The sequence below is a fragment of the Castor canadensis genome, chromosome 17 (genome assembly GCF_047511655.1).
Source record: "Castor canadensis chromosome 17, mCasCan1.hap1v2, whole genome shotgun sequence".
Lineage (NCBI taxonomy): Eukaryota > Metazoa > Chordata > Mammalia > Rodentia > Castoridae > Castor > Castor canadensis.
In genome coordinates this window covers 43125335-43140429 of record NC_133402.1, presented here as the reverse complement: position 1 = coordinate 43140429, position 15095 = coordinate 43125335, and the positions used below count along the sequence as shown (strand labels likewise).

Below are 15095 nucleotides of genomic sequence, written 5' to 3'. Positions count from 1 at the left end.
TGCTTGGGGTGTGCAGCATCACTTTGTGAAAGAGTATCAATACAACATTCCTGGTTCTTAGGATCCTTGTGCAATATCTGAATAACAGTTGTATAAACGTACTATGTGAATTGGAGGCAGAACAGGTTAATGTTGACAGATGAGCCATCAAACTCCTTTGGAGAGCCTTACCTGTGCAAGGGCATCATCTCATTGGCTTAGATGGCATTTTGTCACTTGGCTGTATGTCTTCTGCCTTGATCAGTATATAGAGAACAAGCAGATAAACAATAAGAGTTTACCTTATTGTTACCAAAATGGTTCATCAAAATTAGGCTGGGGTAGTAATTGTCATTTCCTCATGGATATTTATAGAAAAAAATTGTTATTTTGGGTTAAGTTTCAAACCATATTTGAGTGTGCTTCTTCAGCTATCAATGAGAAGTTGTAGGAGTGGTTTGTGTGGTGTCTTTACATTTTTGAATCTATTTCTAAAAATAACTGGGATTCATTCATCATAGTTCTTTGATGTATTTGATAAAACAAGGGGATTATCTATTTTCCCTCAACATTTTGGTGGTTGTTTAACTGAGTAATGATCACCAGCTTCTGCATATTAATTTGATGGCTTAATGCCAACCTGTGCCAACAGATTGTGCATTATACAATAAAGTTCCTTTCATAATTGCTGAAGGTTCTGAGAAATTACTGCTTTGATTTTTATCATGTCACTTTGACCTGAGGGTTGTTTTCAGAGTTAAATGAGCTTTGTGGTTTATCACATATCAAGGAAAATTTAAATCCAGGGTAAATTTAGTTGCTAATTTCCTCCTCCTCTGATTAGTGACTGTGTCCATAGAGAAAGCATAGATAGTTGCTTGATACCAGCTTTACCTTTGTTAGATATTTGAACCCAGTCTTTGACATCTTCCTTTTAGGTCATTGATTATATCCTGCCACCCTTGGTCTCCTTGGTTCAAAGCCAAAATGGTAAGTGAGATTACATGAGGGGGATTTCTCTCCGTTATTACATGTTCTGCTTTTATTCTTCTTCCATGACCTTACATTTTTGGCATTTTTCCTTTTGTTTAAGTGGAGTGGAGGCTCTTCAGCTTGCGGCTGCTTTCAGAAACCACATCTTTGCTCGTGAACCAAGAGACTTGGGATGGGGAAGAGGTGAATGCAGACTCTGATAGCAATCTTCTGGCTCTTATTAGAGATGTCTTGCTTCCCCAGTAAGTACCAAGCTGCTCTGCTCATACGCAGGTGTCAGGGTCTCTGTGTCCCTATGTCAAGGAGAAGCAGAGGCAGCAACTGTTAAACTGCAGAGGACCCTTTGTCCATCTTCAAAGCCATCCACTTAGAGCTTCATCTGCTTTCTGTCAGGAACATGACATTGCTGATATGCAAATTTAAAGCTGGTCCTAATAAGACTACTGAACATGAAATTGAGACTTCTCCTGACACTACTCAGAAACAAGAGAGATAGAAGGAAGAGTTTATCACAAACTCTTTAGGGTTGGGGATGTTGGTGGAACAGGTCAGGAAAATTAACACAAAGGGATTATTTTTTTCCTTTTAGTCTGTTGCACACATAGCAAACACGCAGCAGGAGGACCCATGAGAGAATCCAGTACAAATATAGTAAAGTCTAAAATGGTATTTTAGTTCAGGGAACCCTGGCATTTTATTTAGTGGAGTAATTAAAGTTAAAAAAAATGCCATATATCACTATTAAAGAAATTGTTTTTGCAAAATTAAATATTAGATTGTGTATTTTGCATTAATATGCATGCCTGATATGGCTTCCTTCACAGCCTGGACTGCCATCTGTGTCAGTTTGCCAGGTTTTCAAGAACAGCAGCCTTAGGTGCCTAAGACTCCCCATTTGTTCAGCTTCCCAAGATCAGTTCTCATTAAAAAAGTGAATTATCACAACAAAGAAAGCACATGTAGTTGCATTCTGATTTTGGCTGATGTTACCTGATTGAACTGTCTCACATAAAATTACGTTCACACTTAAAAAATAAAAAAACCCCACACTAAAATTTCGAGTTGCTAGTGATGAAGCACTCAGCCACTCCTAGCTGGTTAGGGAAGGTGCGTTTTAACCAGTACGTGTGTGTCTCTTATGCTTTGGCCCTCTGACTGGGGTTGAGGGGTAGAGGAATGGAGGGTGGAGGTGGAGTGCTGGGGAGGGCAGCAGGCTGCCTAGAGCAGGCTCTGGAATGACTTCATTTACAGGGCCACCTTCTTGTTTCTTTCTTCCTTTCTTTCCTTCACAGTTGGTCTCAGGGAGACCCATGATAATAAATAAACAGTCAGGGTACTCTCCATATGCAAAGTAAGAAAAAAATGAAAAAAAATGTAAAATCATTGTTGGTGATAAACTATTAAATATATTTTCAGTTGCACTGTTACATGTGGGTGCTTCTATGGTCTGTACTTTTGTGGATTAAATAAAAGATTGCAACCTTTTCTAATGGGATTAATGGTTCCCATGCCACCTTACATTTATGAAACTTTTATTGCAGAATACGCATCTTTCTGGCAAGAAAGTACCTAAAACTGTGGGTTTTGCCCAGGATATGATTTTTTTAAAGGTGTACTTAGGATATTGCTGTCTGCAGACTTGGAGAGAAGGGTTTTTAGGACCTGAGGTGTCCCCACAATAGGGACAGGGTTTACGCCAACAGGACCTCACAGTTTAGTGGTAGAAATGAATGTCTTTATATCAGAAGATTGCCCAATTTTGGAACAGCTTATAATATAAAGGTGTTGGCTCTAATTCAATGTCGTTTGAGCTGAAATAAATAATACCTATTTCATTTAATGGGCATATTTTCCTTTTCTGGAGATAAGGATTAAATAGAAAAGTACAAATGTAAACCACCATGGCCATTCAGGACAGAAATCATATAGATGAGTTCAGGTTTTTTTTATTAACATCTCAATGTGCACTTCAAATAAAATGAAATTTATTAGGATGTGGCATGGGAGATGTCAAAGCTTGCTGACTGATTCTGACATGAAGCATTTCATTCTCTTAGCCTTAGTCTCCACATCCACAGGACAGCGTTGTTGTCCCTACCTCAGAAGATAATGGTGAGGATGAAGTAGAGTGCTTCTTGGAAAGCACATAATAGCGCAGCACATAGGACAGAGAACACTCTGACAGGTGTTAGTACCACTGCTCTTGTTGTTAAGCTCATTATCGGGTTCTCTCTTATTACTCCTTAGGAAGAAGATCATAATAGTATAATAATAGCAATGGTACATACTTCATAAACATGACATGACTCTTCACATAAAGAATGCTTACTGTGCCTTCCTGGTGTGTATAGTAAGGACTCACAATGTAATACAAATTTTTAAAAAATGAAATGGAAGTAAATGCATTAATTTAACATTCTTGACTTTGCAGAACTAGAACCTAAGAAGTTTGATCTTTGAAGATGACTCTCGATAATTATAAGATTAGAAATCTAATAATGGAAAATTCATATTCTCTATTGGGTATATAAATATTTTGGCTTAAGAATGATGAGGTTTCTAGAGTTCATAGCATCTACTTCATCAGGTAGACATATTGATGTGTACTTTTAATTTTGCTAAAAATTTTCATCCTCCTTTGACCTTAAATAACACTTTGGATAAAGCCAAGGTGTCAGTCTTTTCATGCACATGTATAGTAGACTCCCCAGTTTTCACATGAAAGTATTGTATTAGTCAAGATTACTTTATTTGCAACAGTAACACCCAATTAACTTATTAAGTACATATGCTCACGTAACCGAGAGATCAAAGCCTTGTCCTGGCATCAAATATAGTTGAATTCAGGGGTTTGATTTATGTCTACAGTACTCTGTGTAGTATCTTTCTCTCCATCTCTCCTAGATCCCTGTCTTTGACCTGTACCAAAATCAACTCAAAGTGGATCAAAGACCTTAATATAAGACCTGAAATTTTGAAACAACTCCAGAAAGTAGTAGTAAATACACTGGAACATACAGGTATAGGGAATGACTTCCTAAATAGAATTCAAAAGGCTCAGCATCTAAGAGAAAGAATGAACAAGTGGGACTGCATGAAACTAAAGGGCTTCTGCACAGCAAAGGAAACAGTCACGAGACTCAAGAGATAGCCCACAGAATGGGAGAAAATCTTTGCCAACTACTTATCTGATAAGGGACTAATATCTAGAATCTCTCCATCTCTACTCTGCTGAGACCTATGTGTATTTTTTTTTTTCAGATAGGCTTCTTGAACTTGATGATTAAATGGTTACTGTGGAAGAGGAGTGGAGAGATTCCTAGAGGACCTCATAGTACTGGCAAAATTCTCGGGGAAGACAATAATTAAATCTTTCCAGTGACCATGTATAATACCTGGTGCCTACCAGAACTGCTGAATGATATGAATGAAAGATCAGTTGTAAGCATAAACATTTGTATTAAGGTTCTCTTTATTGTATAAACAATAAAGAGATTTATTATAAAAATTGGTTCTTGTGGTTATGGTAGCTGAGAATTCCCAAGATCTACGGCTGGTAAGCTGGAGACCCAGGACAACATGGTGCATTCTCTGTTCCAGAGTTGACAGGCTTGGGACTGAGGAGGACCCAGTGTTTCAGTTCGAGGTCAAAGGCAGGGAAAGACCTATGTCCTAGCTTAAGGCTGTCCATAGGAGGAGTTCCCTTAGCCTCTGGATTTTGTTGGATTGTCAATTGATTGGATGAGGCCCACCCAAATTAGGGAGGGCAGTTGTTTTCCACTACCCATTCAAATATTAATGTCATCTAGAAGCACTCTATGGATACATGCAGAATAATGTTTGATCAAATAACAACCCATGGTCTAGTCAAGTTGGTGCAAGAAGTTAATCACCATATCCTCTATCATGAATATCATGAATGAGTTGCTTCCTATAGTAATGGATTAATATCAGGGAACCAATAACCCCTTCTTAGTGTGCATGTTTTACTTTCAAAAGAGATGAACTTTAGTGGTGTTTGTTTAGTGCCTAATACATTTGGATTATAATACCATTTATAGAGAGATGGTAATGAGACTTTGAAAGCTAAGCATGTCTGGAAGAAAAGAACTGAGCATCCCAGGCAAGAATTGTGGTATGAAGGAGTAAGGGAGAGGTGGAGCTTGGGCACTGATAGGCCAGCTCGTTTCCAGCTTGTTTACTTTTCTTATACTAAATGCATCCTATCTCAGACAATTCTGAGGGAATATGAATGACCAAAGTAGGCATAGTCTTTGCCTTTGTGGAACTTAATCTTTGACAGACAAAAATTTCAGGCATTTGAACTGAAGAAGTTTTTAACTCATGCAAGTAAAAATGTTTTCTGAAGTATTAAATATTAAAATCACCTTAAACTGTGGCCCTGCATGGTGTTAATAAATCCAGAGGAAACATATTCTTATTGAAACTGGGCTTTGCTTTGGAGTTTGAGTGGTTCACCCATTTCTCTTTATAAAGCACAGGGTTTCTTCATGTTCTATGACCTTAGGATACTATTTCCCAGAACCTCCCTATTAATCTCTCTCTCTCTCTCTCTCTCTCTCTCTCTCTGATCTCTAGGTCTTCCATTACAATTTTGGAAACATTGCTTAATAAAGATCAGGAATAAGTAAAGGATACTCACAATCAAAACTTTTATAAGTTATATAACCCGAGTCCTTGGCCAAAGACCCAACGTTAGGGGTTCCAACATGTCAGGTCCTGACCATCACCCCAATATGCCAAATAAAGAGTTGAGTAATAGTGGAGGATAGAGAAAGGACATTTATTAACATGCTTGCCTGAGTGTCAGAAGAGGGAGAGCAAGGATTTCAGCCTGTCTTTGGAGTACACCAATGAGCTTTAGGTTGAAATAGTGGAAGAACTGGGGAAGAGGGTGAGAAATATTTATAGCTAAATAGTCTTGGTCAGAGTTGTAGTCTGGTTGATTGTTAGTTAGGTCAGGAGTGGTCAGGCAGGGCCTTGTCATATCAAGAAAACTGTGTGTTTGTGAGGGCAGAGGAAGCAGTCCATTCTTGTCACAAGATGTTCATCCAGTAGTGCTGTCATCCTTGGAATCCAAGGTGACTATAAGGTGACTTCAGGAGGGAATGGCTCAAAACAAAGAAGACAGATGCAAAATGGAGGTAGAGATGCCAAGTTTCTGTTCTGCTTTGAGGTGCCCATCGGACATCTCTAGGCCCAAGTGAAGTTTTGCTAACTGCTTTTTAGCAAAAGAAGTTTCTAAACCCTTGTTACATTTGGATTGCAAGTATAATATAAGGAAATTAAATTCTAAATACTCAATTTTCTACTGATCACCACAATTTTACCTCAGCACTCATTTATCAGGTCCCAGCTCTGCAGGTCATGAGTCCTACTTTGTGACTGCATTCTCTGCTCAGGTGAAATCCAGGCATCTACTGGACTGGATCCCTATCAAGTGGGGAGAATTCTGCTTCCAAATCATTCAGATTGTTGTTAGAACTCAGTTCTGTGTGGCATGTATTAGTTCCCTAAGGCTCTGATAACAAATTATCACAAACCTATTGGCTTTAGACAAGAATTGTTCTTGGATAGTTCAGGAAGCCAGAAGTCTGAAATCAAGGTGTTGGTAGGGTTGGCTACTTGAGGAAGTTCAAAGTGAGAATCATTTCCTCCTAGCTGTCTGTCTCCTAGCTTCTGATGGCTTCTGGAGATGTGGTTTGTGGCAGTATTACTCCACTCTGTGCCTCTGTCTTCACTTGTCACCCCCACCCCTGTCTCTGTGTTTCAAATTTCCCTCTGCCTTTTTCTCATAAGGACACTTGTATTGGATTTAGGGCCCATCCTAAATCCAGGGTGATTTCATCTCAATATCCTTAAATACATATGAAAAGTCTCTTTTTTCCATGCACTGTCATTCATAGGTTCTGGATGTTGGGACTTGGCCATATATTTTTTGGGAATGATTATTCAAGTATCCACAGTGTCATTTTAGGACCATAGTTCCCACATCTGTGCTGCCTCATGTCCTTTAAGATGTGAACATTTCTTTTCATGTAGCTCCTCCATCTTTAAGCCAGCAAGAGTTTGCTGAATCTTCATCATGCTTGGTGTCTCTGTCACTGTTCAAGGGAGGTATTCATCAAAGAGGCCGATACTTGGCCATTGGTTGTCTTTTATCTCGTGGCTCATGTATTTGGATTTGTGTCTTGGCCTTGCCACTAACTTGTGTGAATGCCCTTGTTTTTTTCCTTCCTACTCCTCTGTTTTTCTGCTTTCTTCAAGATAGTTGGGCTGCTCGTAACATAACTGAGTTTATCAGTATGAGTAACGAGAAAAGGTTTTGTTTTTTTTTTTTTCCTCTTCTGAGATGAAAGATACCTCTTATACTCAGAAAATTATCATGATTTATATTCAGCCACGAGACAACATTTAATTTTAGAGGTTTATGCTGAGAAGAGGTGGTAGTTAATGGAACCTAAGCCCAAATTTACCTTATTACCTAACATTAGCACCCCTTAGAGGTTTAATATCAAAGCCATTATCAATGAAATCAGTACTGAAAGTAGTCTTATGTTGACTATTTGAACATTGTTTTTCCTGAGACTTGTTATATAAGGTGAGGACATTTCTCTTTCATTATTTAACTGTGTATAACTGTGACTAGATCTTTTACAGGCAACGCATCATCACTATTCTTGCAGAGAGGAAATGTTAACATTCATACAATTGTAAGTATAGGCAGTCCCCAGCTTATAATGGTGATTTAGGATTTTTTACCTTTATGATAAGTGGAATTGTTACCATTTTTTCCCCTCAAACTGGGTCCTTTTTCCCTTTTTCAGTTGTGGAACCAGTAATAAGATGGAGCACCTATTGAGAGGTGAAGAAAACATTTTTGTCATTGTTTTTGAGACAGAGTCTCACTATTGTTGCTCAGACTCATCTCTAACTTGCAGTAATCCTGCTTAGCCTCTAGAGTGCTGGGATTGCAGGTGTGAACCACCACACCCAGCCAGTGAAGGAGATTTTTACTCTTGACCAAAAATAGGAGAAGTGGGAAATAAAACTAGCTAATCAACTTCTCAATGCCTGGGAGTGTGTTAGTAACAGGCACAGAGTATAAGAAATGAGGCAGGAGGGTGGGCTGGTAAAGGGGATGAGTGTTCACATCTTTTCTGGGGCTGGGCAGAGATCTTCTAGGAATTTTGGCCATGGCCCTTGTCACCTGTCATGGCACTGGAGGGGCTGCCATTAGCATGTAACTGGCATTATAATGAAGTGGGAGGTTGTTGGTGGTCACTGTAGCAGCCATCTTCCATCCAGCCAGTGTTGGCCAGCCCAACTGAAGAGAAATTTCTGGCAGAAGGCATCTTGTCCTCAAAGATAAGTGAGACTAAAGTGTATGGGGTAGAAACTGAGTAAGGTCACCTGGGTAAGTACTCAGGTGTAACTTTTTTGTTACAAAAAAGGTAGACATTCAGAAGAGACTATTCTTGGCACTTTGAATTTTGATCTTTCCCAGGTACTGATAGGGTAAGCTACTGTCCTGTGATGCCAGGCTGTGCTGAGCTACCATTTTGTGACTCACTGTCATGTGGGAAAAGACCTGACGTTCTATGTGGTTAGGCTATGATGGTAGGGGAGGTGTAGTAAGTGTGTTCTCAAGTTGTTTCTACTTTATGGTGGGGTTTTTGAGACTTGACCCATTTCTGTTCCAGTTTGTGCCACACTGTATGACTGTGCATATGTGGATTAAGGTGCTTCCTGTCTTCTCTTTCCCTCCTTCCTTTCTTAGTTCAGTAACTCTTAAGTTGAGTGACTTCCATGGGTCAGGCACCATGATGGATGGTGTGCAAGATGGAATCTCTGCCCTTTAAGTGAGCTTACATCCCAGTAGGAGAGACAAAGTAGCAAACAAATAAATATGTGAGATGACCTCAGAGATGGACAATAATGGTGAGGGTTTTAGGCAGGAGAGTTGAAGAAGGTGGTGGGTGATGTGGCAAGCCATTGAAACATTTGCCGTGCTGTCTGCCTTTGGTAGACTGGAACTATTTTGCCAACATGTATTTGTTTCATAGTTTCTTTAGCTTTGAGTGTCTCATATTTAAAAGAGATCATGCTGATATAATTGTGATCACAATATTTTTATGACAGTATTGCATTCAGCATTTCTCTCCTGGGGAAAATGAGAACAGCCTTTCTTTTTTTGGTAATTTTCTTGTGACCTATAAACATATGAGGGCCATGATGACTTCATAAATTATTAAGGATTTGCTTTTTAGAATTCAAGAAAGGAATATATTCCTTTCAAATTAGAATTGTATTTCCTTTTGGAATTTGGAATTTCTAAGTGGATTCTATTAGTGGCAACACATTGTAGTGTTGGCTAGCCATTTTAAGATTAATACCCAGCAAAACTCATGACCTTGACCATCTAATTTCAGTGCTGTGGCTCAGCAGACACCTGGGGGAGCTCTATGTTGTATCTTTGTCTCCCTTAGCCACAGAACTTGATAAAATTAGCACAAATATGGTCATCATTAGGGATGAGAAAGAAAGAAGATTTCAGTCAGTTTTGACCTTGCCTTAGACAATTTTTTTTGTGGGTAAAGTTGAATTTATAGGTGTTTTGCATTACAGAAAAGCATCATAATATTCTACTTCTTTATCTTTTGCCCTATCCTTTCATAAAATGTTTTGAGTCTGCTCCTAAATTGATATATTTCCTACAGGTGTGACCTCCCAGAATCTAAAGTGAGATAATTTGGGGAGTTTAGAGTTGGTGACAGGACATAGAGATAAATCACTTGTTCCCCCTGAATCAGAATAATTCTACCACTCTGGTGTTCTGGATATACTTTGTTAACCTTGAGTGTTTCTTTTTTGGCAGTTCTTGGGTTTGAACTGAGGCCCTGTGCTTGCTAGGCAGGCATTCTACCACTTGAGCCATGCCTCAGCCTTTTGTTTTGTTTGGCTTTAGTTATTTTTCAGATAGGGTCTTGTGATTTTGCATAGGAATGACCTTGAATCATGAGTCTCCTACCTATGCCTCCCATCTCAAAAAACAACTAACTTTTTGCCTGGGCTTAATTCAAACTGTGATTCTCCCAACTCCACCTCCTGAGTAGCTGGGATTACAGGTGTTAGACATCTATCCTGGCCCTAACCTTGCATGAAATCTTTTCTTTCAGGCTTTCATAATGAAGATTTCCTGTTGATCTGGTTGAAGAGGTCAGAAGAGAATAAGACTTATTATCTATTATCTGGAATTATATTTAAAGCTTGGTTTGAAACTGTACCTATTTTTTTCTTACATATTTATGTATAAACACACACATATGTATGTACATATATCTGTTCCTTCCACACGTCTCTCCATTTCTCTATCCACTTATGTATCCATTTAACTATTGATATTTAAATAGGTATCTATGTAAAATACCGCAGAATCACAGAACTCAGCACATAAAAATGCACTCCTGTGATCCCAGCTACTCAAGAGATGGAGAGTGGGAGAATTAAGGTTTAAAGCCAGCCTGGGATAAAAAAGTTGTTGAAACCCCATCTCAACATAAAAAGCCAGGCTGGGTGCATATCTGTAATCCTAGCTATGTGAAAGGGGTAAGTAGGAAGATTCACAGTCCAGATCGGCCTTGGCAAAAGCTTGAGACACTATCTCAAAACTAACTAAAAAGCCAAAAGAGTTGCCTGTGTGACTCAGGTGGTAGAACCCTTTTCTAGCAAATGGGAGGCCCTGAGTTCAAACCCCCCAAAGCGAAAAAAAAATCACAGGACTGGGAAGTCCTTAAGGTGATAACTATTTGCTTGACTTATACACAATCTCATAAGGTTTTGGGGTTGATTGAAGATGTCGCCAGGTTCAGATTTTGGAAGAGACTACATTAAAAAGGCCAGCAATAGTAAGTTGTCTGACTTCTCTCAGAGCAGCTCAGGGAAAGGTGATTTTACCTTAAACCCTTTGCTGCCTTAACTCTTGAAGCCTCAGTTCCACCTTGTACTTTTTTTTAAATTGTTGTTTTAATGCCAGCCACTGTTAGCTACTGTGAGGTCCAAAAGATAGGGATCAGGGACTGTGTTTGGGGGAGAACTTCAAAGCTCAAAGGGTTCACCTTTGGTGAACTTTGGCATGGTGCTGACTAGAATTACCAGAGTGAGGAGACCCTTGAGTAAGGGGACACAGAGTCAGCCAGCGTTCTGACTTGTCAGCTGCCTGCTAGAAAGTCTTATGTTAATAAAAACTAGTCCATTCTCTTACAGCTTTGGTTTCCAGTTACTAGTCCTGTTGGTGAAACCCTTAGCCTAGGGTGACTTGAGTAGGAACTCGTCAGAACTTGCTTCTTTCCTGGTCCTGCCTTCATTCTGGAGTGTTGTTTTCCTGATTGTGGGCTGAAATGGATGTGACTTGAACAGCTGACCTGATACGCCAACTGTAGAGAAGTCTTCCTAAAGCTCTCTTTCTACCTTCCCTTTTGTGTTTTAAGGCATCGTCTTCCTCAGATGGTTCCCTTGCTCAGAAGCCTCCTCACCTATGTGTCGCAGAGTGCTGTAGTCGTGGTGTTCACCCAGCTACTCACTGCTCATGGTCTTGCCCTCAGTTCCCGTCTGAGCTGACACTGCCGGCACTACTATATGGTTTCTTTCTCCTCAGGAGATTTCATTAGAACCTTTTGAAATGTCCTATTTGGAACCTGTCTTTCTTCCCTACTCCCAGACACCATATTGCAAATATCTGTCTGTGACTATGTGTTTGCTGTTTATATAACAGAATTTTATAGTCTCTCGTAATATACTTGTCATCTATACCTGCATTTATAGCATGTACTAAAATCCTTTACTAAACTTGTAGGATTTTCCAATATTTTACTGTTATTTGAGACAGAGTCTCACTGTGTATCCCAGATTAATATCAAACTCACAGTCCTTCCTCAGCCTTCTGAGTGCTGGGATTGCAGGCATGTTACCACTATATCCTCTCTGTTTAGAGGATAAGATTAGTAAGTCATAACATACTTTTGGGTAGATCTTGCTGCTCATTACAAAGCTGTCTCTAATCCAAAAAATATTCAGTGTTTATATTCTAGACATATCCATTATGAATTTTATGCTGTTTTTCACAACCAGAGGAAATGGAGCAAACTTCTTTGGGTGAATTCTTGTGTGTGGACCTGTATACATTTTTCTGTTCTCCTGTTCAGGAATAGGTGACTTCAAACAACCTCCAAATGCTTTTATTTTGATTGGCTTTCACCATATATTCTGAATAAATATAGATGGCATATTTTCTCTTGTGCTTTCCACACAAGTATGTAAGTAGGACGATCACGTGAAAGTTTTTTCTGTTTTTTAATTCTTGGGCTGCTCTAGGTGGCTCAAGCCTATAATCCGAGCTATTCCCAAGGCAGAGATTGAGAGGATTGAGGTTTTCAAGGCCAGCTTGGGTAAACAGTTGGTGAGACCCTATCTCAACCAATAAACTAGGCATGGTGGTATGTGGCTGTCATCTGGGAAGTGTAAGTAGGAATATTGCACTTCAGGCTAGCCCAGGCAAAAAGTGGGAGACCCCATCTGAAAAATACAGCTAACAGGGCTGGGAGCATGACTCAAGTGGTAGTATGCCTGCCTAGCAAGTGCCAGGGCCCTATTTTAAACCCCTGTACTGACAAACAACAACAAAAACCCCATGTAAACCACAGGGTTAACTTAGCAGGTATAAGTTGGTCAAATCCTGGACATTGCAAAGAAACTGGCCTTTCTTTGTCTCCTTTGAATATCTACTCTATTACAGTGTCTTCCTGGGGAATCTAAAGTCACATAGCTCCTCCCTGCCGATGTGACTGGCCCCTGTAAAAGCCTGGGACATGGTGGATGTAATGGGACAAACCTGGCATGATGACCATGTCTGTGACCCTCACATGCAGGAGGCTAAGGTAGGAGATGTGCTACACAGTGAGTTTCAGACCAGCCTGGGCTACATGGCAAGACCTTTTCTCAGAAAAAGAAAAATAAGTAAATAAAACAAAAAGCCCTGGATACCAAGTTGGTACTTGTACTTTGTGTTACACATCCTTGCTGGGAGGATTAAGCACTGTTGGTCCAGCACCACTGGGATATGGCCACTGGAAACTTGTGCCTGGCCTATACCTGGACTCTGCCTTTTATCTTTGCTAGTGAAAATCTGTGCTCTTTCACTATAATACCCCACAGTCAGTAGTATGATAGCGTTTCTGAGTTGTGTGAGTGTTAGGAAGTCATTGAACCCAGGAGTATTCTTGGGCATCCTGACTCAAAGATTAGAGAGTTCTGTTCCCCAAGAATACTTAGAGAAAGGAACTGCCTCGTCTCTCTCTGGTATGCTGCATTGTTCCTGTTCAAAGAAAGTTTATATTTATGTTAAAGCTTATCAAGCACATTATCACTTCTAAAGATGTTTAGTTGGTTTTTTTTGTTTTATTCCTGTGATAAAACATATCAACCTAATGATTTCCTAATTTTTCCCCTTTCTTAACAGTACTCATGCTTAACTGTTATTTTTTTAACATATGGCTGTCTTTCACTTATTAATGTTTTAGTTATGATTTTATTATGAGTAGTTAGTCTTCTATCTTTGTCATATATGGGCAAATGTTTTAATTACTATAATTTTATAAAAATAAGCTACCTCTCTAAAATCTGCTACTTCCTGGCTCCTTAAACAGAGTACTGTTCCTAACTTCATATTTTCTTGACTCTCTGTCCCCACCTTGAACATTGTGGGGTGTGGTGGCCCTGAGGCCCCGCTGAGGTGCAAGCGGCTTCTCACTGTACCAAGTGCTCCCTGGTTGGCTCTCTGCTTGGAGTGCTCACTTGGGATCACTTTCTCTGTTTTTTCCTGTGCCTTCAAGTCCCATCTCTGGTAATTTCTAGGGAGCCTACCTATATGAGTCCTTCTCCTCTCTTTACTTGGCTCCTTTTCAATGGCTATGGCCTTAGAGGCTATGTATTTAAGCTTGTTACATATTGATTTTCAAAATGAGCGTGAATAAGCTCTGAGTAAGAGCCTTGGGGGCCCACTCTCTAGATGAAAAGTGTCTGTTTTATGTCATAGGTTTTAAATGTCCCTTCCAGATTCTTGGAAAGAACCCTTCACCCCATGCTTTTTCAGTTGTCACTATTCTAGAGAATTGAGTTGTGAAGTTGATTGGTTCATTTGTTCATTTGCTCATTCATTTGACACTCATTTGTTGAACTTCTGCATGGTGCTATGTATATGAGATCAGTGAACGCAAAATGCGGAGTGTAATGTAGCCTCTGCCTACCAAAGAATGTGGGGGAGCAGTCTGAATTTGTTGTGAAAACTTCTCATGAGGACATCTTGGGTTTTATTCTCTATGGTAATAATTTTAATTTGGAATGTTGAAGTATTAGCAATAAGACTGTTGTATAGAGTTAATATAGCAAGTCAGAGCCTGCTGACCTTAAAAAGACTTGCTTGTGAGGTGGGTCCTTGGCTGTCATCTGGAATCTTAGTTGTCAGAGTCCTCCCAGTCAGCTGTAGGTGATGGGGTTCACTGTGCCATGATGTCTGCTTTCCCTCTGCTGCCCTCTGGGAGCCTGGGATTTTGGCATGTATTTGCCTGCATGACCAGTCCCTAGTAAGAACCCCATCACTGAGTCCCTCATCTGCTAACCTGGGCAGAAGCAGTGTACACTTATGCTGTGTTTTCATTCCTATTGCTTGGGGAAACAGCATGCTGTGTGTGAAGAGGGTGTGTGTGTGTGTGGGAAGCAGATTGTTCTTGAGTGCATAAGGAGCCCTGCATGGAGAATGCTCCAGTCTTACACCTGCCCTTCCTGCTAAGAGTCAGCTGTGAGTCTACTGTGTGCTGTGCCATGTCTTTGCAGGCTGACAGCTGTGTGCTGGGTCCCCTCACTCAGCTCAGTACTCACTTTCTACATTTGATCAGCTCATTGAATCTTCCTGACAGTCATCTTCTGTGAAGTCAGTCAGTATTCCCCTCACCATTGGCAAATGAAGCTGGGCTTATAGCTCATGATTGTATGTCAGGATCTGTTTTTCCCGATGTTGGCATCACATGTTTTGTTCTATTGCTTCT

At 40.0% G+C, this 15095-nt stretch overlaps 1 protein-coding gene across 14 annotated transcripts in view; it reads left to right on the top strand.

Moving 5' to 3' along the window:
- The window catches only part of Ulk4 (unc-51 like kinase 4), a 548798-nt gene that overhangs the window by 206025 nt on the left and 327678 nt on the right, over positions 1–15095 (top strand). For all 14 annotated transcript variants that reach the window (XR_012443110.1, XR_012443108.1, XR_012443109.1 and 11 more), the window contains exons 28-29: positions 918–969; positions 1073–1214. Coding sequence is in view for 9 of the 14 variants with exons in the window: in XM_074059105.1 (XP_073915206.1) it covers positions 918–969; positions 1073–1214 (194 nt within the window). In the remaining 5 variants the exon portion in view is untranslated. The remainder of the gene's footprint in view (positions 1–917; positions 970–1072; positions 1215–15095) is intronic.